The 21,840-nt window shown below is 35.3% G+C and overlaps 5 protein-coding genes across 6 annotated transcripts in view; 2 read left to right on the top strand and 3 right to left on the bottom strand.

The window, feature by feature from the left end:
* The window catches only part of LOC9313200 (uncharacterized protein DDB_G0271670), a 2,357-nt gene extending 886 nt beyond the window's left edge, over positions 1-1,471 (top strand). Inside the window, 2 exon segments of the mRNA XM_021026943.1 lie at positions 1-883; positions 981-1,471. The exon segment at positions 1-883 is cut by the window's left edge and continues 206 nt beyond it. Coding sequence (XP_020882602.1) covers positions 1-883; positions 981-1,226 — 1,129 coding nt within the window. The 3' untranslated portion in view covers positions 1,227-1,471.
* Positions 1,472-5,505: 4,034 nt separating this feature from the next.
* LOC9311540 (loricrin) lies at positions 5,506-8,167 on the top strand. Of its 2 annotated transcripts, XM_021026745.1 has the most exons (3): positions 5,506-5,944; positions 6,231-7,176; positions 7,249-8,167. In XM_021026745.1, the coding sequence occupies exons 1-3, from the start codon at positions 5,594-5,596 to the stop codon at positions 7,893-7,895; spliced, it is 1,944 nt and encodes a 647-aa protein (XP_020882404.1). In that variant the 5' UTR covers positions 5,506-5,593; the 3' UTR covers positions 7,896-8,167. The 2 variants fall into 2 exon arrangements, with proteins under 2 accessions (XP_020882404.1, XP_002877131.1); XM_002877085.2 differs by having other exon boundaries at positions 6,231-8,167.
* Positions 8,168-8,696: 529 nt separating this feature from the next.
* LOC9311539 (probable aquaporin PIP1-5) lies at positions 8,697-10,830 on the bottom strand. Its single transcript, XM_021025092.1, has 4 exons — positions 10,757-10,830; positions 9,902-10,011; positions 9,131-9,300; positions 8,697-9,036 (listed from the first exon to the last, which is right to left on the bottom strand). Exons 1-4 carry the CDS (start codon positions 10,828-10,830, stop codon positions 8,884-8,886), a joined length of 507 nt encoding a protein of 168 aa, XP_020880751.1. The 3' UTR covers positions 8,697-8,883.
* A 2,477-nt stretch (positions 10,831-13,307) lies between these two features.
* Positions 13,308-14,317, bottom strand: LOC9313199. The gene is made up of 5 exons (XM_021025091.1): positions 14,268-14,317; positions 13,983-14,058; positions 13,775-13,929; positions 13,485-13,573; positions 13,308-13,369 (listed from the first exon to the last, which is right to left on the bottom strand). The coding sequence occupies exons 1-5, from the start codon at positions 14,315-14,317 to the stop codon at positions 13,332-13,334; spliced, it is 408 nt and encodes a 135-aa protein (XP_020880750.1). The 3' UTR covers positions 13,308-13,331.
* A 3,259-nt stretch (positions 14,318-17,576) lies between these two features.
* LOC110228282 (uncharacterized protein PFB0765w) overlaps positions 17,577-21,840 on the bottom strand; it is a 7,504-nt gene continuing 3,240 nt past the window's right edge. The window contains 5 exon segments of the mRNA XM_021025090.1: positions 17,577-18,127; positions 18,199-19,719; positions 19,787-20,947; positions 21,269-21,474; positions 21,526-21,840. The exon segment at positions 21,526-21,840 is cut by the window's right edge and continues 2,260 nt beyond it. Of these exon segments, the coding sequence (XP_020880749.1) occupies positions 17,768-18,127; positions 18,199-19,719; positions 19,787-20,947; positions 21,269-21,474; positions 21,526-21,840 (3,563 nt within the window). The 3' untranslated portion in view covers positions 17,577-17,767.

Genomic DNA, 21,840 nt, shown 5'->3' with positions numbered 1-21,840 from the left:
ATCAGGCTCGTCCAGCAAATCCGGAAGTGAATCAAAAACTGAGGCTGGAAGCACCGAAACTAAAACCGGTTCTGTTGGATCAAAAACTGAGGCTGGTAGCGGAAGTTCTTCTTCGGCCAAGACTAAAGAAACCAGCGGTGGAAGTTCTGGTAACACTTACAAAGACACTACTGGTTCATCTTCAGGCGCCAGTCCAAGTGGAAGTCCCACGCCCACCCCTTCTACGCCTACCCCTTCTACGCCTACCCCTTCTACGCCCACCCCTTCTTCTTCAACTCCTTCTGGTGGCAAAACCTCTGAAAAGGGAAGTGAGAGTTCTAGTGGAAGTGCTTCAACGAAAAAAGAATCTAAATCTAAGAGTGAAAGTGAAAGTGCTGCTTCCAAGACAAAAGAATCCAGCAGTGGTGGTACTTACAAAGACACTACCGGTACATCTTCGGGAAGTCCGAGTGGAAGTCCCTCTGGTAGCCCTTCTCTCTCAACTTCTACTGATGGTAAAACCTCTTCAAAAGGAAGCGCAAGTTCTGGAGCAAGTGCAAATGCTGAAGCAAGTGCTGGCGCAAATGCAAGTGCTGGAGAAAGTTCTCAAAAGAAAGAATCCAACAGCAAAAGTTCAACTAGTAGCTCATCCACCACATCAGTGAAAGAAGTTGAGAGCCAAACTTCCTCAGAAGTCAGTTCTTTCATTTCAAACCTTGAGAAGAAGTATACTGGAAATGCAGAACTCAAGGTCTTCTTTGACAAACTAAAGACTTCCATGTCTGCTTCCTCAAAGCTTACTGCCTCAAACGCAAAAGAATTCGTCTCCGGGATGAGATCTGCTGCTTCAAAACTATCTGAGGCCATGATGTTCGTGCGTTCAAGGTTCAGCAAATCCGAAGAGGTACGCGTAAAATGAAACCATACTTCAAAACTCTAATATTATGATTCCTTTAACATTAAAATGAAATGATCTTTGTTTATATTTTTGGTTATTATAGACCAAGACCTCCATGGAATCTTGCCAACAACAAGTAATGAAGAGTCTCCAGGCACTACAAGACATCAACAGTCAAATTGTGAGTGGCAAGACAGTGACATCAACACAACAGACAGAGCTTAAGCAGACAATCACCAAGTGGGAACAAGTCACAACCCAATTCGTTGAGACTGCTGCTTCTTCAAGTTCATCTTCATCTTCTTCTTCTTCATCTCAGAGCAGTGCAGGGATGGCCATGAAAAACTGAGTACAAAGCCAAAGCTACATCGATGAGCCATAAATCAGCAAGAAAGACAAACTAGTACGGCCTAAAATACTATATTTAGTAGCTAAGTAGAGATTTTGTTTTTTGTTTTAAATAAAACTAAGATCGGTATACCTATAAACCGACGTAAGCAAGTAAATAAACTTTGTAAAAAATAAAGATAGACTAAGCACTCTGTATGTTAATATACAGAAGTGAGTAAGACCCATTAAAGGGATTTTGAATAATTTTCCTCTTCCAAAAGTTAAGTCCTACAATTTCGTTACTGTAGTGTTGTGTCCACAAGAAATCCTATACGAAATATGGATTCTTAGGAGTGTTGTATTCTTTCGTGTCAGGGGCTCAAGTAAAATGAGTTTATTCTTATGGTCAATCACCTTCTCTTAGTTTGGAGAAATTAATCCCACCTTATCCTCATAAATGTTTAAATATACAAAAGACATAAACATTTACATAATCTATGTATTTTGTTAATTTGTGTGAAATTTTTTAGACGTCAATTAGAATGAAACAGAAAGAGTATTAGTTAAAAAAAATTATTTTGTCATTCAATATGTCATCAAACAATCCAACAAAAATTAAAAGATATTGCATAATACAAATAGATCAAATAAATCTGAGGAAAAACGGTCTATTTCCCCACGAGAAGTATCGCATCATAATAGATAGAGCCCAAACTTTAACCTCGGTTTATATGTCTCCGAAAAACAATGTTTAATATCTATTTCTCCCCGAAACGTAAGTTCAATAACATAATCTCCCCGAATTAATACTTTGAGATCTATTAACCCACATATCTGGGTTTCGTCGGTTTAATGTACACCAATTCAATCTTAACCGTTTTAAAACAAACTTTAACCAAAACTAAACCGAAATTATCAGTTATCAACCCGAACCCGGCCAAATCTAACCTCCGGCGATTGTCGTTGGTCACTGGCTTCATATCACCGGTTATATTTCCTTCCTGCTTTCTCCGGTAAACTTTTTCACATCAATTTCCGATCGTTTATGTTCCTTCACAAAATCGATGAAGTTTGATCTTTTCCTTTTTACTATTAACAGACCAATCTGTTTACATAAGAAATCAACAGAAACTTCACACCAAACAATTCTTAATTTTGGGCTGTCCCGTAATTGTACCTTAGATTTTGTGTTCTTGAGGTATCACTTGAAAAGTGAATAATTAAGAAGTTTTGATAAATAGTTGTGGGATAATTTGATAATTGTGTGTTTTAATTTGATTTCTTTATTGTGAATTGTGATGAAGAAGGAAAATAACAAATGGCGACTCTGATTTGAAACCCATCTTCGACATGAGAATGTCATTGCTTTGAAAGATGTCATGATGCCAGCTCATAAGAGGAGTTTCAAGGATGTGTATTTTGTTTATGAGCTCATGGTTACAGATCTCCACTAGATTATCAATTACCAGCTCTAAGTGCGTTGTTCCAAGGAACGGGTTAAGCGAGTAGTGATGCCATGGAAGCTGTATTTTATTATTTACCAGCTCTAAGTGTGTTTGTAACAGCTCTACATATAGAGCTCTGTTTCTTTGTTTGTTTGTTACGTTCTTTTCAGAACTTTTAACCATCTGATGCAATCCTAGAACCCGTAATTGTACCTTAGATTTAGTGTTTCTATAGCTATCAGATTATGATTTTGTTTCTCATAGGTGGTTTAATCACAAGAAGAAAAGTCTAATTCCAATTTTGACAAAAATAAAACCCAGATCCTGAAATCGGGTGAAGAAGAGAAGAAGGAGAGGAAAGAAGAAGATGGGACTAGGTTTGTGTTTTAATTTGGTCGAAATCGGTTTTTTTGGGTTATAAACGGTTAAGTAAACAATAACCGACGAAACCCAGATATATGGGTTAATAGATCTCAAAGTATTAATTCGGGGAGATTATGTTATTGAACTTACGTTTCGGAGAGAAATAGATATTAAACATTGTTTTCAGGGACATATAAACCGAGGTTAAAGTTTGGGCTCTATCTATTATGATGCGATACTTCTCGTGGGGAAATAGACCGTTTTTCCTAAATCTGACTTTACAAAGAAACTTGATATAATCAATAAAATGATTTACCAAAAAAAAAGAATCAATAAATGTATAAAATAAAAAATAAAAACCCTCTAAATCATTCATTTATTTTATAATAAAGAAATTGCATTGGATAACAACTTTGAGCATAACACGAGGTACATGTTATAGCAAAACATGAGGTACATGTTATTAAGTTTTAACACACCCTCTTTACCTTTCCCACAAAAGTCTGGCTTTATCTAACTCTCCATATTCTGCGACATTTACCTCACATTCAAGGCGGTTCACTCTTTTCAAATTTTGTTGGATGTCCGATCCGTGTAACAACAACAAAATTGTGCATGTCAAAAAAATTTCGAAACAAAATTCTCCAAACAATTGGTGTTTGTGATGCCTTAGGGGATAGGTTCTTTGCTTAGGCGGATCAGCCCTGCGGACAATTGTCATTCCCATCGAATGTTTGGCTTTCCAGTTCTGCTATTACAGTCATCAATATGCTCGAACCGAATCTATGTTGAGATATAAGTCATGTTTTACATTGAATACTAGAAAATAATTGTCTAATATTTAAGTCAAGTTCAACTCCAATTAATATGAGATCTTTTGGGAAGAATCTAAAAACAAATCCGTGCAAGATTGGCTTTCAGGCCAAAAACAGGCAAAATCATCCTAATAAAAGAACTGATTTAGATTTGGAAAGCCCAACAATTGATATTTGGGCCTAGATCGAAAAAAGTAGACCTAGAAAAGTGGGTGTGGGCTACATGTTTGGTGCGGGAGGAGTTCTCAATGTGACGCGACTACAAAGTGCCTCGATATGACTTAGCGATTAAGAAGTCTCGGTGCCATGGTGCCAAGGTTGCGCTGGAGGGGAAGTCAAAGGTTCATGGTCTTGGTTTGAAGTGAAAATTGTTGGAATATGAACGAACGTCCCGCATCAAAAGATTAGAAAATAGTTGTATAATATATAAGGGAAGTCCGATTACAATTAGTATGAGGTCTATTATAAAATATTTTAAATATAAATTCGAACGGATTTAGCCTTTCTGGAAAAGTGGACAATATCATACCAATAGAGAAGTTGGCTTAGGCTTGGAGAACCAACAATATATTCATGGATGTTACGGTGTCCTGCTTAAGAAAGAGTCGTTAAAATCACAAATCCTGGCCAGCAAAATTCTTTTAACGTCGCCATTGCCACTAACGAAAATGCTAAATCAATACCCAGTGATGAATGAAGAATTAATATTAGATAAAAGTTTACATTCTGTTTTTCAATGTAGATTACGAAGACTACATTATGATGTTGACTCTCTTTTCATCTTTTTCTCTTCATATAAAGTGTCTACAATTTGAATATAGTTATTTAATTATATTTCCAAACGTAGACACTTATATGTGGAGATAACTATATAAAATTTTTTATCCTTTATTAATATACTTTACAAATTGTTTTATTAATCAATACATTAAATCAGTGGAGATAACTCTTATCCTTATTAATATACTTTACAAAAAATTTTATTAATCAATACATTATATCAGTGGAGATATATTACGCAAACATGTAAACTCACAATGTTTACATTGGGAGTTTAAAACATTTTATGCTGACTCGCAATAGTCTTACAGAAAACTATTGCTTTGAAGGCTTCTTGCTTTGAAAAAGCCCTCTTGAGTATTGGACCTAAGGCTTGATTAGTTAAGCTAATAGTATAAATATGTAGCAATATGGAGCATATTAATTTACTATGTACAGCTTAATTGTTTTTTTAAAAAAATTTCAACCAAAAAGAAAACTTCAAAAACAAAAAGCATATCTTACATATACTACGAAGGTATATTTTAAAAAAATTTAGATCGCAACACATGAAAATAATTAAGAAGATTACGACATGTATCATTAGTCGCGTAATGCATAAACCCGAATGTAATAAGCATTCAAAAGATTCTAACATTTCTACAAAACATAAATTGTGTGGATAGTACATTAATGTTACAAGCGATATTGGGATAATTTATTCTCTTAATATAGAATGATATAAACCATAAAAGCAACACAATTTACCGTGGAAATCGGTTATGGGACATGAGAACCATTAGTCTCTCTTTGGCTATTCTCTCGCGACCTTAAATGGATCCACCAATTTCTCTAACTCAAAATTAGAAATTTTAAGCAGCTATATAAGCCAAATTCTCGCATTGAAAAAAATTATTCAAAAACCCAAAAAAATATATAGATAAATTTAAAAAACTAAACAAAAAAAAATCCTTCAATTTTTTTTTACATATCTGACAAAAAAAATGGCTAAATTTCCTATAGCGGTATGTCTAATGTTAATACTAGTAGCATCAAGTACCATATATGAAGCACAAGCTGGGTTCTTATTAAGGCATTACATGAAGAAATTTCCTCAAAATTCCCAAGATTTTGAGCCTTTTGCTTACAAGGGTATGCTTAGTTTTGTGGACAACCTTGAAAGTATGGCTCCAGGAAAAGGAGAGTACAAGGATTTCTTCTCAAAGCTGAAAGCTTTCATGGGCTTCATAAACACGGCAAAAGGGTCTTCTTCAGACTTCCAGTCTCAGATGAAACAACAATCTGAGGGCCTCTTCAAGGCTATCTCTGCATTGGGTATCAAAGGAGGATCATCAGTAAGATTTTGTATTTTATTATATTGTTCACATGAGTATTAGAAGTTTAGAACAGTTTTGATTTGGTAATTCTGTATCGCTGCGGTATCGGGTGTATCGCTACATTTTAAGATTACTCTCAGCTTTTTTATACTGCTATCTTGTATCGCTACATTTTAAGATTTTTAGCTATTTATGAATCGCTTACTCTTAAAAGTTTTTCTACTAGTTTTGTGTTACTAATCGGAGCCAATTCGTTGAGCATGATAATTTTTTGTGTGATTAATTTTTCTTGGTTTTGTGATAGGCTGATACAAGCAAACTGATCGAGAGTTTGATGTCAATGGGAAAAACTTTTGCTGAATTTAAGAGGAGTGGTGCAACAACGATGACAAGCGAACAAAGAAGAGAGCTGGTCACATCTATGGCAAAATGGGCACAAGTGATTGGTCAGTTTGTGAAAAAAGTTGGCGACCAGACTGGTGACGGCAAAAATATTGATCTTTCATCACTTCTTGGAGGTGGAAGCTCTGGCTTTGGTAGCGGTGGTGATAGCGGAAGTCCAAGCTCTGACAGTGGTTCCCCCTCTGCCGATACTGGGAGTCCTACCGACGGTGGAAGCTATGGAGATAGCACAGGTGATACTGGAAGCTCGGCAAGTAGCCCCTCCTATCCAAGTGATGGTGGCAGTGGAAGCACTGCTGGTGGCCCTAGTGGAAGTACAACTGATGATGGCAGTTCCGCCGGAGGAGAAAGTTCAATGGGTGGTGATTCCTCTTCTGCTGTAGGTGGAGCAGCTGGGGAGACTGCAAGTGCAACTGATGCCGATAGTGGAGGTGCTGCTGGTGGTGAAGCTGCTAGTGGTGGAGCTTCTGGTGGCTCGGCTGAAACCGGTGCTGAAAGCGCAAGTGGTGGAGATGCTTCTGGTGGCTCAGCTGAAACTGGTGGTGAAAGCGCTGGTGGTGGAGCTGCATCTGGTGGCGCAGCTGAAACCGGTGGTGAAAGTGGTGGAGCTACTACCGGTGGTTCGGCTGAAACCGGTGCTGAAAGTGGTGGAGCTGCTTCCGGTGGCTCAGCTGAAACCGGTGATGAAAGTGGTGGAGCTGCTTCCGGTGGCTCGGCTGAAGCCGGTGCTGAAAGTGGTGGAGCTACTTCCGGTGGTTCGGCTGAAACCGGTGCTGAAAGTGGTGGAGCTGCTTCCGGTGGCTCGGCTGAAACCGGCGGTGAAAATGCTAGTGGTGGAGCAGCTTCCGGTGGCTCGGCTGAAACCGGTGCTGAAAGTGGTGGAGCTGCTTCCGGTGGTGCTAGTGGTGGAGCGGCTTCTGGTGGCTCGGCTGAAACCGGTGCTGAAAGTGGTGGAGCTGCTTCCGGTGGTGCTAGTGGTGGTGCTGCATCCGGTGGTTCGGCTGAAACCGGTGCTGAAAGTGGTGGAGCTGCTTCCGGTGGTGCTAGTGGTGGAGCCGCATCCGGTGGCTCGGCTGAAACCGGTGGTGAAAGCGCTAGTGGTGGAGCTACTTCCGGTGGCTCGGCTGAAACCGGCGGTGAAAGTGCTAGTGGCGGAGCTGCTTCTGGTGGCTCGACTGAAACCGGTGGTGGAGCTGCTGCTGGTGGCGCGAGTGAAACTACAAGTGAAAGCGCTAGTGGTGGGAGCGCTGCTGCCGGTGGCGCGAGTGGAACTGCAACTGAAACCTCTAACAGCCAAGGAAGTTCAATGGCTAGTGGAGGAACCTACACAGATTCTACAGGTGGAAGTCCAGCCGGTAGCCCTTCTGCCGGTGGCCCAAGTGGAAGTGCAACTGAAAGCTCGATGGAAGGTGGAGCCTCCGGAGGCCAATCTATGGGAGGACAAGCCGGCAGTGTTAGCTATCAATCTGCCAACTATCAAAAGACGCACTCAAAATCCGCAGGCAAAAGCTCTTTCAGCCATTCCTCGGAAGAGAAAAGCTCTGGCAGCGCCAATGCGGACTCGTAGATTTAGACCCAGAGGTCAAAAACGTATTTAATATTATTATGTCAATAAAGAGATGGCCCTGCTTAGTTACAGCAGCGAGCTGTAGAATGTTTTGCTTTAAGATTATTAATTACATACACTTTATACTATAGAATTATAGACATGCGTACAATGCATGGATATAAAATTAACTCTTTTTTTTTTTTTTCTTTTGTAAGAATATGAATACATGAAATTTTGGATATATACATTTACGTTTAATTTAAAAAATATGAATGTAAGTGGTTTTTGTATAAGTAATACATTAAATCAAATTTTTAGTCCTTTATCTTAGTTTTATTTTATTTTTCTTATAGCTCCCCCTAGCTAGTCAATGTTTTTATTGGTGATATAAACTTGACAAGATTTTTTAGTTGTGAGTAATGTCTGCAACAAAAAGCAGTAAAAAAAAATTGTTTAGTTTATTTACCGTATTAATTATTGTGTTTGTGATTAATAACAGTAGAAGCAATACATATCTTCCGACAAAGGGAGCTTCTAAGAGCATCTCCAATGGGAGAGCCCCCTATGGGTTCTCTTCCATTGTTTAATATAAATTTTGTAAAATTAAAGGTTGAAAATATTTTTAAGAGTTCTTAAATTTTTCTTCCTCCAATGGTAGGGTTCTCTTAAGAATAAATCATTCAAATTTTTGAAAAACAAGAAGTGTTGTGTATTTGTAAAACAAGAAGAAGTGTTGTTTGTGTCTTAGTAAAACAAGAAAAAATGTTGTGTCTTTGTAAAACAAGAATAATTGTTGTATTTTGATATAACAAGAAGAAGTGTTGTATCACAATATAATTAGATTTGGTATATTTTCTTGTCTTGAATACTTCATCCGAAAATTGTGATGCATGTCTTTAAAAACTTCAGTATGTTTGAAGTATTGGTATCACACAAAAATCAGAATTTGGCATTCAATTATGCCATACGTTACCTTCTTTAATATATTTTCATATTAATAAACCTCTCAAGCATTTACGTGGTCATCCCAAGCATGATCCTTGTTGTAGATGATGGCAGCTCCGAGACTCCTGGCCGGGTTAATGCTGGTTCCAGTGATTGGGATGGTAGCCAAGTGTACCAAGAAGACAGCAAACCCAATTGGAAGCGGCACCAAGATCTGCAAAATGTTCGATAACCAAACAAACACATGAGTTCTCTGCCTAGAACATAACTCAACCCAATTCAAGGATACTAGAGAGTTAGCAACATACATGGACATGAGAGTCTCTGGCACTTCTCTTAGCATCAGTAGCTGAGAAAACAGTGTAAACCAGAACAAAAGTTCCAATAATCTCTGCACCAAGACCTGAACCCTTTGTATAACCATGAGCCACCACATTAGCTCCACCGCCATTCGCCTGGTATAGCCCTGGTTGAAACCCTTTAACCACACCAGCACCACATCTTCTATTAGTATCACCAAGCCAAAATAAGGATCTCAAGCACCGGTTTCTACATTTATCATGTAAACAACACTAAAACTTGCTTCTACTTTTTTCAACCTAATCCATCCTGCAGAAAGATAACTATATGTATAATGAACATATCCAATTCATACATATCCAATTCCAAACCAATCCTCCTAAAATCTAATCCTACACGACACAAGAACGCCCTTCACCACTAAAAACCAAGACAGAGCTCGATTCTTACATGCTAAGTTCATGTAACACCACTAAATCTTATATGCATATTATTCACTAAATCTTATATGCATAGAACTTGGTAAATATTATATGCTAGGTTCATGTAACACCACTAAATCAATAAGTTCACTCTCTCACAATGCTAACTTCTTCCTCCACGCTGCCGCAACAACATTCAATTTCTCCTTCTATTTGATTCCTCTTTTCTTGCCACTATTGGTGTTCAGCCAAGCTAATCTCAAGCTTACCTCTAACCTTGATGCTGCTCTGCTTCTTTTTCCCCGGATTTACTCAGCTAACAATCAATGCTATAACAAACAATCAAGGAAGATTTACCTTCATTGATGACAGAAGCCTCCTCCTTTTGCAGTTGATCCTTAACGGCTTGATTTATACATGCAACAAGAAATTGAAGCTTCCTTGATCGATTTCTCGCCGAATCGGATTAGCAAATCTCTGATTAGGTTTATCTTTGTTCGCCGATGTAAGTCTCTTATACCACGATAACACACGACGGCATTGAGTACCGGAAAATCACAAATCGCCGGTTGCGTCGAGAGAGAGAGAGAGAGAGTCGTGCGTTTAGCGGAAGAAAAATAAAATAAAAGTCAATTTCCTTTTTTTGTTTTATTAAAAGTAAACGTCCAATCATATGTCGACATGTGTCCGGCTCTCTCTCACAATCTCAAAACTCTCTTGAGAGAGGCGATTCTCTTGATTTTATTCAGTTTATATTTATTTTTAATCAACTAATTCAAGAGAACTCTGCAAATTTTGGAAGAGAACCTCCTGTTGGAAATGCTCTAAGAGCATCTTTATTTAGTAGAAACGTTATCAGTTTCTCAAAAAATATTATTTTAATAAATTTTGTATGATATTATCATTTATTTAAAAAATAATTTATAAAAAAACATTTATCCAATTACAAAAGGATATGTGTCAAGATACGTTTCTTATGGTTTCTCAATTTAGAAACGTTTTTCAGTCTCTCTCCTACTTTAGTATTACCTTTTATTTTTTAATTAGTTAGGGCATATTTATGGGTATATCTTTAAAGATAGATCTTATGATAATTATAATAGTATTATAATAAGGTAAGAGAGAGAGAAAGATAGAGAGAATATGATGATAGGTGGAGAGAGTGAGATATGAAAATATTTTTGGTTTTTTAAAAAATTGTTACCCACTTACCTTTCGCCACCTGGCGCAAGACCTCCGAAAGAACATATCTTGTCCGAGACCTGTTCTATATACTCTTGACCCATTTTTCATTAATTTCTATTTTTTTATTCATAAGATCATTGGTACAAATGTACCGATAAAGATGGTCTTAGAAGCTCTCTTAGAACATGTGGATTGAGATGGTGTAAGATCTAACACATTGATAATTGAAAGAGGACTTTTGTTTTTGGCAAATAAAGAAAAGAAATATAAACATAAAATAAGAAAAATTATCACTGCCTAATAACATGGTGACACGTAAAGTATCTTAAATATCTTTAGGGAGACACGGTTATTTCCTGTTCCTGCAATATATTTTGTCTTGAGATAATTGGGTGAGAAACGTTATTGGGGGAGCTATTTAGTTTTTTGGTAAACTGACACAGGCTCCAGAACAACATTAATTTTAGCCTCTTTTTTGCCCAATTTTAACCCCACTCGCTTATGTACATACTAGTAGAAAATTTTCGTATAGCCACGGTTTAGCCATGGACATTCGTGGCTAATTTCATTCCAGCCACGAATTAGTCACTTAACAATAACGTGACAATTTTCGTGGCATTTTGGTGGTTTTTCGTGGCTAATATTTGCCACGGATTTTATCTGTAACAACTTCGTGGCTAAATATAGCTACGAAATTATTCCATAGCTAAATCGTGGCTATTTGCTACGAAAAAGCCACAAAATTTTCGTGATTATTTTATTATATAGCCACGAATTTGTCACTAATTTATCCGTGGCTAGACGAAAACCTTAATCTTAAAGACAAACTCTAAATTTATAAACTCTAAACAAAAATCTAATTACCAATGTATACCCTAATTAAAATTAAGATCCAACACTTTTATAAAATTCTTAGTTTTTAAATCAAACATTTCAAATCTATACCCCAAACCCTCAATTTAACTCCAAATCCTAAAATCTAAACTTTAATTAAAATTTTCATTATAGAAATTAAACCATAAACTCTAAAAACAAAATCTAATTAATATACCCAATAACTAAGACATTTTGTCTACCATTTATATTTAATATACCAAATACTACTGCAAATTGCAAAATTAATAAACCAAATAATAATGACTTCTTATTGGTTAGTTCATAGAGACATGGATTGCTCTTTTGCTATTCTCCACCGTTGATAAACTATATCCAACGGACACAAATTTTCTCAATTGTTTTTTTTCTCCTTTTCTCATCTTCGTCACCTTCCACCTCTCATTTCAGCTTTCACAGTGGGAGACTTGGAGAGTGAGAAAGAAAGAGATTGCAGGTGAGTGTGTGAATCAATGAGTAGAGCTGGTGAAGTGGGCCTCTCTCTGATTCTTTTCCTCTCCTTTTCTCATCTTCGTCACCTTCCACCTTCCACCTCTTCTCCTCATCCAAGAGAGCACACCTCCTCCGCCAACCCCCAAAACTACAACATAGAAGACTAAGCCACAACTACGACGTCGTTCACCACCACCACCACCATTGACAAAGTTCAACGGATCAGCGTCGTGACATCAGCCATGGATTTCAACGCAACGACGCCGTCACATCAGCCATGGAGTCTGATCCAAGTTCTGATTGCTGTAATGTTTTCAACGGGCAACAATGAGAGCTCCTAGATCTGATGTCCAGCCACCAGATCCGACGCCACGAGACCACCGAAGATGCTTGACGGAAGAAGACATCTCGTGAAACATTTTTTAAATTTTGTTTTTGTTAAAATCATTGTGTTTTATAAATAAATTAATTTTACATTTTAATTAATAAATAATAATCTTTTTTGTTTCCGTTTTTTTTTTTATTAAAATTATATGAAAAAGCCACGAATTAGTCAGGATTATTTTCGTGGTTGTAGACTTGTAGAGCCACGAATATATAAGGGCTATCCGTGAGAAATCAGCTACGAAATACGCGTGACTAGATCGTGGCTACATAGCTACGAAAAGCCACGATGCTATAGCCACGTTTTTTGTTTCTTGGCCATTAGGGCATATGCAAGGGTGCATCTTTGAAGTTTGATCTTAGAGAAAAAAAATATTAAAATATTGTAAGAGCTTTAATTAAGATCTTTTGTAAAGTAATTGATTATTGGTAGAACATGTTTAGATCATATGAATTAATAATTTAATAATCAAAAACTTTAAATGATTTTTAAAAATTTACAAAATTATTTGTAAAATTAAAAACATTAAAGATATAACTGAAAAACATAAAAACATAAAAACTAATCTTGTGTCCACGACTTGTCCTAATGAGTTGATAGTATAAATTTCTCGGCAGTGTGATGGGAATATTCAATGTCTTACCACTCCATATTTGGTCATGATTTGATCAAATGTGCTCGCAATTCCCTTGGCTTCCTCTGCTTCCTTAGTTAGAGTATAGGCGAGTAACGGGTCTGATCCAACCAGATCCTTTCTTTCTATTGTACCTAAAACGCATCAAATTGATCAGTCTTCTTCTAAGATGAACAAAAACTTAAGTTAACAAAAAGAGCTATATTCCACAGGATCCTATGGAGGTATTTCGTCAGAGATTTAAGGCAATCCCTGGATCAAGATAATTGGTTAAACCTGCCTCTGTTGCTGTACCCTGAAACATGAGTTCTAGAAAGCTAAGAAACATATTCACACACTTCATAGTGGAAACAGAGAGAATCCAACCACAAAAACTTACCATAGCATTATTAGCTAAAGTAAACAATCACCTGTTGGGAACATCTGGTTGATATACTCTAAAGCACTTGACTTATCCATGGCTTGTATGATGAAACCAAAATCACTCGAAATGGACGAACTGCAAAAGAAAGATCAGGGACACTTTTTTAATACGAATGAGAACAAGGACTATGAAATTAGGTTATCTACGTCACAAAGATCAAGTCGACACAACCATTAGATCCTGATTCCGAACTAATTAAGGTGAAACGAATTCTACAATAGATCGGGAACAATTAAAAGTATCAGTGGTCTAAGAGCGAAATTTGAAGAAGCTTACGCAATTTGAAGGATAGAATGAACGCAGAGAATAGAAGAGTGAGGAGGAACAGAAACGACGGCGATGATCGCCGGCGACGGAGATGGGAACGGACTTAAGCGGAGAACGCTAGGTTTCGCGCGAAAGAGAAACGACGACAACCCTAGGAGAAAAATCTGATTTCTCCCAAAATGAAAACATTTTGTCTTCCAAAATTCAGAGCCAATACAAAGGTGCCACGTGTAACGAAGAACAAGGCTAAAAATCGTTCTTGGGCAAGAACGATCTTCTTTGATCTAAGCCCACTATTCAATTTTTCTCAATTTTTATAATCCTAAGAACATGGCATGTGTTGGCCCGATGCATATGGTCTTAGTGACTGTTTTAGCATATAGCCACGAATTTTGTACCACAGCCACTAAAATTGTTGTGGCTATACATGTTTTTTTTACTAGTGATATATGTATTATTGTTTTCATTAATTATTATTTTTTATTCTTGGATGTCTATTTACCTCGCTTGTTCATCGTTTTCCTTAGTTTCATCATCTCTTTCTAACACCATTGTTCAATTCTTTTTCATCATTCTGATGTAATTGTTCGTCTTGTATATTATTCACTTCGCGGCGTCGGAGAATTCACAATCACTCTCTCGTATATGCTATTTAACTCACCGTGCCCAAAAATTCTGATAATGTATTTATCTAGATATCTCTTCATGGGTTCAGTTAGATATGCATTTTTGCGTTATAGATCTTTGCATGGATGTCCAAAAAATTTTGTAGATCTATATTTAAATATTTACATAAAAATATAAGAATTCTCTATATACGTTGTTACATGTATATAAATGTTAGTAACGCTCTAAAAAATCGAATTTCATCAAAACATCTCAATTAGTTAATGAATTAATATTTATCTATAAATTTAGATACGTGTTCATATATTTTCATAGAGTCATATGACAAAGTATAAGTGTTACATTTATTAATAGATATTTACGCGAATGTCTATTCAATTGTTGAGCATTTAAGTTTTGTCACAATGTTCATTTGTTTATTCTCTCTCCCACGCGCACGACGAAAGCAAAGACTGGTATTCTCGTAAATATTGCCAACTTCAAGCCCTATTGCATCTGTTTTTTTAACGTCGTCTCTGACCCTGCTTACTAATATTGTTTTCTTAAATATTTTTCCCAATAACATCTCTGATCAAATTCACCCTTTTTTCTTTCTTTGTATTTTTATTTGTAAATTTGAAGACACTCCCATTTTTTTATCCAATGGAGGTGCTCTAAGTACGAGGATGGACTATCTGGTTCCAATCGCATGAGTAACTAAAGTTCAAGAGTTCTTCTTTGGTTCTAAATTCTTTTGGCAAATTCTATACAAAATTTAGTTAAATGACGAATTCATTGCGCAAAAGGATTTTTTTGTTGGGTTGAATTCAATTTTACATTCATTAATAAAGAAAAGCAATACATATCTTTGCCCTAAAGATGTCAAAGCATATAGCAAAGTATGATGTCGGGACCTGCATACTAGAGAGGAAATGGCTGTTACAAAATCAGGTGTGTGAGGTATTGGAGCCGACGTGCTATGGAGCTCTGAATAGACAAGCCTTGACTAGTTGTTGCATCTGCTACTTTGGCGCGTGTGAGACCAATGTAGGAGGACCAAGCGCTCTATTCGAATCTATCAATTTTCCATCGGTGCACCAGTTATCAAACGAGAAGAAGACAAATTTACCATCTCTGATTTTATACATGATAAAATCAAACGTAGTGTTGCAGAGTTTGAGTAATTTTTACCATATCCAAGAACCTTTCTTCACCATATCATTTATTATTTAATTAAATAATATCTTTAAATTATTATTTGGTGTCAAATAAAATGTTTTCGTCCAAAACTTTTCAAAACAATTATAAAATGATGAGTTTGTTTTATAAAATAATAATATTTTTCTCTTCTTAGCAGTTTTTATCAGTGTGGGACTAACTTGAGTAAACAAAATTGCATCAATTACTTATTCATAATCTTTTTAGAATCATTTTTTAAATGATTTAAACTTTCATTCAATTTTTAAAATGATGTAAATTTTTGATTTTTTATCTTTTCTTTTTTAATGATGTCAATTAAGATTATTTTTTTATCAAATTACTTAATTGATGTTAAATCTATATTTTATATCGATTACTACTAAGTAACTCAAATTAATATCATTTATTTTCTTATGCAATTTTAATTGATCTCCTTTTTCTTTTTGTGTAGTATCTAGAGATACTTTCATAGAAATGTTGTAGAAAAAAAAGAGCATAACCAAAAAGGTTTCACATAAATATCTCTACTTCCAACTAAACAACCCAATTACATATAGAATAAAAGAATACATCAAAAGAGGAGTTTAAGGATTAAGGAAACATATCCGAATTATGGATAAGATCATCGGATCTTCCTACTTTCTACATCCCAATATTTGGAACTCTTAAACTCGTGCAAGCCTTCCTAAATGGTTTTTTTTTTGTAAACGATGTAAAATATATTAATCAACAAAAAATTATTTAAATTTTTTTGAGATTAAACAAAAAAAGTTGAGAAATGAAATACACCAAAATGAAAGAAAGATAGTGCAATTGTTGAACCCATTGACTTTGTAGAAAATATTACAACAATATATCTAGGACGGACCCACGTTATAGGGCACTTGCCCTCAGTAACATATAAATATATAACGTTTGTCCATGGATAAAGTATTAAACGTAGCAAATGGTTTAAAACGAGTCATTACATACATGAGGTTCTAGGTTTGTAACGCTCCGACCGCCATATCTCTTTTAATGGGTTCCACGTCTTCTCTTTTCCCTTGGGCCTACCCATGTCCGACGGCCGGTCCGCTATGTCCGGGAAGTTTTAAAGACTTGTTAACCAAACCTATAAATCATCACATGATTTTTCTATGTGTTTTATCCTCACTCAAACAGTTCCGACAATCACTTCCCGAAAAGTCAGCCATCCTGAAATTGCTCTACTTCAGCACCCTTAATTGTAGAGTTTTCTCCGAACAGTTGAACGAAAAGATAAGTGCACTTTGGTGACATAGGTGGCCAAATCAATTCTTTTAATCTTCTCTGCATACACCACCATATTCCTGAAACCCGAATGTTACAGGGTTTGATTCCATGTTATGATTTTTTGCACCCACTAGTATTTTCTGGGTCCACCCCTAAATATATCAGCTAATAATCTCTGAAACTTATTACATCCGTCTTCGTAGATGTGAAAGTAAGAATTGTAGAGTTTGTCCTCTTGAGAAAAACCCCAATTTAGGGAAATTGCCAGAATAAAACATGTTTAAAGATTGGTCAAACCTGCTTATAAATTCACATTTTTTTATGGCATGGAGAAGTAGTCACATTTGCTTAAAGAGGAAATATTTTTTTTGTACTTAAATGAGTAAGAAAATATTTCCGTATAAAAATAAAAAAAAAATAAATCTATTTAAACACCATATAAAACTAAAGTATATGAGCGAACAAAAAAGTTTTTTGGTTAATTAGGTAAGGTCACACAGATAATTAATGGCTAAACTAGCTAAAGCCATTTCAAATTTTAGCCATGAAAACGGTGTGGTCAAAGTAGCTAGCTAGTTAGTCACTGGAATTTTCGTAAGTTGGTCATGGATAATTAGCTACAAATATTTATGTGGCATCAGTGTGTTCTTGACTAATGATTGACCATGACTTTTTATTAGTTATTGTCGTTTGTGTTGACTATACATTATATCCAAACCATCTCAAAATAATAAATAATAGAACTAATTATTTATTCTATCCAAATGAGATTTCTTATATTTACATATCCACAAAAAATAATTTGCATAATTTGTATGCATGTTCATAATCTTTATCCAAAATCTAAACTTCAGGACGATTTGTGATTACTTTACAACACAAAAAAAAAATCTAGTTAATGATAAGTAATATTATGTGGAGTTTATTATTCACATAATGTACTCTCTACCCATTCATATCCACCCCCTTCAAATTTTCACTGTTATGTTTGAAATCCAAACTTGAACTTGAACTCGAACTCGAACTCGAGCTAGAGTTAGAACTTTTCTTCATGTGGTAGCCGTTTTCAGTTGAAATCTCGAGTGAAAATTGTTTCTCACTCTCTGTAGCGATCTTCACAAATTGAGACATCACTTGTTCCCATTTCAACACTATTCCCTTGATTGCTTGTTGTTGTGATAACGTAAGCGTCAATGAACCACTATTCTTGCTTTGTTGTTCAGATACGGCTTTTCCCATAACCGATTGTAAGATAGTTAGAGTCTTCATCACTTCTTGTTGATATCCTTGTAGTGTTGTTTTCATCTGTAAGAAAAAAATTCAGTTGTGAGCTTATACTTCTTGGAATTTTTATGAGAATGATTTAATTAACTCACCTGTCCTGACCCACTTTTCTTGGCTTGCAAGACAGCCATAGCATCAGACAGTTTTGTGGCCATACTTATCATCTCAGACATGTAAGACCTTGAATCTTTTGCCTCAAATGTTGAAGAGACTGGACACACGTATTTCATGTAATCTTTAAGTTTCTGAAAAAAACTTTGGAACTCCTGTGTGCCTGGAGATTTCTTCTCAAGGTTTGATATGAAACTTGTAACTTCTTTAGAAGTATTGCTCTCGATATCTGTTCTTGTTTCCTCTTTTGTTGTGGAAATTACGTCATCTCCTGCTGTTTGATCATTCATAGAATTTGCATTGCTTCCTACATCCTGCATATTTTGATTGTTCATAGAAATATTGCTCTCTTTAGTCTCCTCTGTTTCGCCATTCGTTGAATCCCCATTACTATTTCCTTGAGCTTCCATTGTCTTATTTTTCATAGAATCTTCATTGATATCTAGTTTATCTCCATTGGGCTCCATTGATGTACTGTTTGTCAAAATATTACCATTTTCTTGAATCTCCGTCACATTATCCTTCACAGAATCTTCCTTACCATTATTTATTTCGTTTATGTTACCATTTTTGGAATCTTCTTTCAAAGAATCATCTTTCACTCCGTTGATTTCAACTGACTTACTATCTTTGGAATCTTTTCCTGTGGAATTTGTACCTCCATTTAAATTTGTTATCTCACCATCTTCAGAGTTTTTCTCCACTGCATACTCCTTACCTCCATTTATTTCTATTTTTTTATCAACTTTAGAGCCTTCTTCCATGGTTACTTCTTTGCCTCCATGAATATCATTTGTCTTACCATCTTCATAATTTTTCTTTGTAGAGTTTTCTTGACCTTCGTTCACTTCTTCTATCTTACCATCTTTGGAACTTTCTTCAGTGGAAACCTCCTTACCTCCATTAGTTTCAATTGTCTTACCATCTTCAGACCCTTCTTTACCTCCATTTGTTTCAACTATGTTACTATCTTTGGAACTTTCTTCCATGGAATCTAATTTGCCTCCACTGTTTTCCATTGTCTTACCATCTTTGGAAAATTCTCCTGTTGAGTTTGTACCTCTACTTATTTCAACTATCTTACCATCTTTGGAACCGTCTTTCTTATAATCTTCTTTCCTTGCATTGATGTCTGATGTCTTATCAAGTTTATAACCTTCTTCTGTGTGATTTTTACTTCCACTTGTTTCAACTGTCGTAGCATCTTCTGAACTTTCCCCTTGGGAATCATTTTTACCTTTATTGATTTCAACCGTCTTGCCATCTTCCAAATCTTTTTTCATGGATTCTTTTGTACTTGCATTGATTTCAGTTGTCTTACCATCTTTAGAACCCCCTTCTATGGAATCTTCATTAGCTTTGTTATGTTCAATTACCTTGTCATTTTCGGAATCTTCTTTACCTCCAATGTTTTCAATAGTCTTAACACCTTTGGAACCTTCTTCTATAGAACCGTCTTTACCTTCCTCGATTTGAACTTCCTTACCATGTTTAGACCTCCTTCCTCAGAATTATTTTACCTCGATTTTCAATTTTTTTGCCATCTTTAGCTCTTCGTTTCTTCCATTAAAACACTATAGTTTTACCTTTCTCTTTACCAACTTCATCTCCATTATCTTCTTCGCCCTTTACTTTCTTATGTTTTAAAGATTCTCCAATCTTTGCTTGAGTATCTGCTTGCATTTCATTCTTAGATTCTTCACTATCTCCTTGAGTTGTTGTTTGGGTTCCTTTTTCATGATCTTTTGATTTACCATCTATGGACACATTGACATCTTCTTTAGTCTTCTTCGTATCCTTTTCAGAATTAACTTGAACCCCTACTTTCTTTTCTTGCCCATGGCTTTTTTGTTGATTGTTTGCTTCTTTTGAGTCGGAATCCTTAGATTCTTTCTTGTCTTCTTTTCTTTTCATAGAATTTTCTGTTTCTGATTGATTTCCTACTTGATTTGTGCCTCCACTCTGTGTTTTAGTGTTTTTCTTATCTTCTTTAGACTTGTTCTTTGCTTCCTCTGTTTCTTTTTGTTTCTTATTTTCTCCTGTTGTTTTTGATTTATGTTCTTCAACACTTGTTTGCTTTTTTCTGTCTTCTTCATTTTTCTTCGGGTATTTTTCTTCGGATTCTTTTGTCTCTTTTTCTTTTTTCTTCTGTTGGTCTTTGGAACTTTTCTTCCCTTTTTTATCTACTTCATTATTCTGTGATTTACTGTTTTCAATCTCTTTTGTTTCATTTTTCTCTTCTTTTTCTTTCTTCTTTTTCTTATCACTTTCCTTCTTCATCGATTTACCATGTTGGAACTTTTTCTTCTTTTTCTTTTCTTCTATATTTTTTTTGGATATTTTGTCTTCGTGCTCTTCTTTGTTTTCGTTCGATTTATGATCTTCCAATTTTCCTATGTCTTTCTTATCCTCTTCTTTTGTCCTTGATTTATTGTCTTCATGTTCTTTCTTTCTTTTTTTATCTTCTTCCTTCTTCATCGATTTATTGTCTTCATGCTCTTTTTTATTTTCTACATTTTTCTCTTTTTTCTTCGATTTATGGTTTTCTAATTCTTTCTTCTCCATTTTTTCGTTTTCTTTTTTCTTACCTTTAAGGTCTTTAGATTCTTCTTTCTCTTGTTTTTTTTCCTTTGCCTTCTTAGATTTACGGTCTTCAGAGTCTTTCTCCTCTCTTTTTTTATCTTCAGATTTGTTCTTCTCGTTTTTGTCTTCTTCTTTTCTCTTTGATTTGTACTCTTTTGAATATATCTTCTCTTTTTTCGCCTCTTCTTTTGTCTTTGATTTACTGTCCTCGTATTCTTTCTTCATTTTATTGTCCTTATATTCTTTCTTCTCTTTATTCTTTGATGTACTATCTTTAGACTCGTTCTTCTCTTTATTATCTTTATTTTTTTCCTTTAATTTACTGCTTTTGTACTCTTTGTCCTCTTTTTTATTTTCTTCTTCTTTCTTCGATTTAGTATTTTCATACTCTTTCTTTTTATCTTCTTCTTTTCTCTTCAACTTGTAGTCTTTTGAATTTTTCTTCTTTGCTTTATTGTCGTCTTTTATGTTGTCCTCATATTTTTTCTCCTTTCTGTTCTTTGATTTACTATCTCCAGAGTCTTTCTTCTCTTTATTATCTTTGTTTTTTTCTTTCAGGTTACTACTTTCGGACTCTTTCATCTTTTTTTTATTATCTTCTTTTTTCTTCAATTCATTGTTTACGTACTCTTCCTTCTCTTTTCTATCTTCTTCTTTTTTCTTCAATTTACTGTCTTCATACTCTTTTTTCTCCCTTTCATTTTCTTGTTTTTTCTTCATATTACTATTTTGAGACCCTTTCTTCTTCTTTTTATCCTTTTCTTTTTTCTTTGAATTAGTGTTGATTGTATCTTTCTTCTCTTCTTTATTTCCTTCTTTCTTTCCGTCTTTCTTGTATTTCACTGACTCTCCACTTCCCTTTTGAACATCTATATCCATGTTATTAGCAGAATCTCTATCTTCTTTTGTAGTCTTTTTAGTCTTTATCTTTGTTGAACCTCTGTTGTTTCTTTGAAACTTCTTCACGCTTTTTCTTCATGGATTTTTTCCTTGGTTGCTTTTAACCTCAACTGATCTATCGGCCTTTAACCTTTACTATC

The sequence above is a fragment of the Arabidopsis lyrata genome (genome assembly GCF_000004255.2).
Source record: "Arabidopsis lyrata subsp. lyrata unplaced genomic scaffold ARALYscaffold_5, whole genome shotgun sequence".
In the NCBI taxonomy this organism is placed as follows: domain Eukaryota; kingdom Viridiplantae; phylum Streptophyta; class Magnoliopsida; order Brassicales; family Brassicaceae; genus Arabidopsis; species Arabidopsis lyrata.
Note: the sequence above shows the minus strand (reverse complement) of the source record. Positions and strands in the feature narration are given on the sequence as shown.

What these genes read in the sequence shown, in the direction of transcription:
- LOC9313199 (XM_021025091.1), bottom strand. Translation starts at nt 14,317, where the DNA reads ATGGTGTTAGAAAGAGATGATGAAACTAAGGAAAACGATGAACAAGCG. An exon ending in CATTCTATCCTTCAAATTGC is followed by an intron (nt 13,574 to 13,774) that starts GTAAGCTTCTTC and finishes TTTCTTTTGCAG; the next exon opens with TTCGTCCATTTCGAGTGATT. An exon ending in CAACCAGATGTTCCCAACAG is followed by an intron (nt 13,370 to 13,484) that starts GTGATTGTTTAC and finishes CTCATGTTTCAG; the next exon opens with GGTACAGCAACAGAGGCAGG.
- LOC9311540 (XM_002877085.2), top strand. Translation starts at nt 5,594, where the DNA reads ATGGCTAAATTTCCTATAGCGGTATGTCTAATGTTAATACTAGTAGCA. An exon ending in GTATCAAAGGAGGATCATCA is followed by an intron (nt 5,945 to 6,230) that starts GTAAGATTTTGT and finishes GTTTTGTGATAG; the next exon opens with GCTGATACAAGCAAACTGAT.
- LOC9311539 (XM_021025092.1), bottom strand. Translation starts at nt 10,830, where the DNA reads ATGGGTCAAGAGTATATAGAACAGGTCTCGGACAAGATATGTTCTTTC. An exon ending in GGCTTCTGTCATCAATGAAG is followed by an intron (nt 9,301 to 9,901) that starts GTAAATCTTCCT and finishes GTGTGGTTAAAG; the next exon opens with GGTTTCAACCAGGGCTATAC. An exon ending in CCAGAGACTCTCATGTCCAT is followed by an intron (nt 9,037 to 9,130) that starts GTATGTTGCTAA and finishes AACATTTTGCAG; the next exon opens with ATCTTGGTGCCGCTTCCAAT.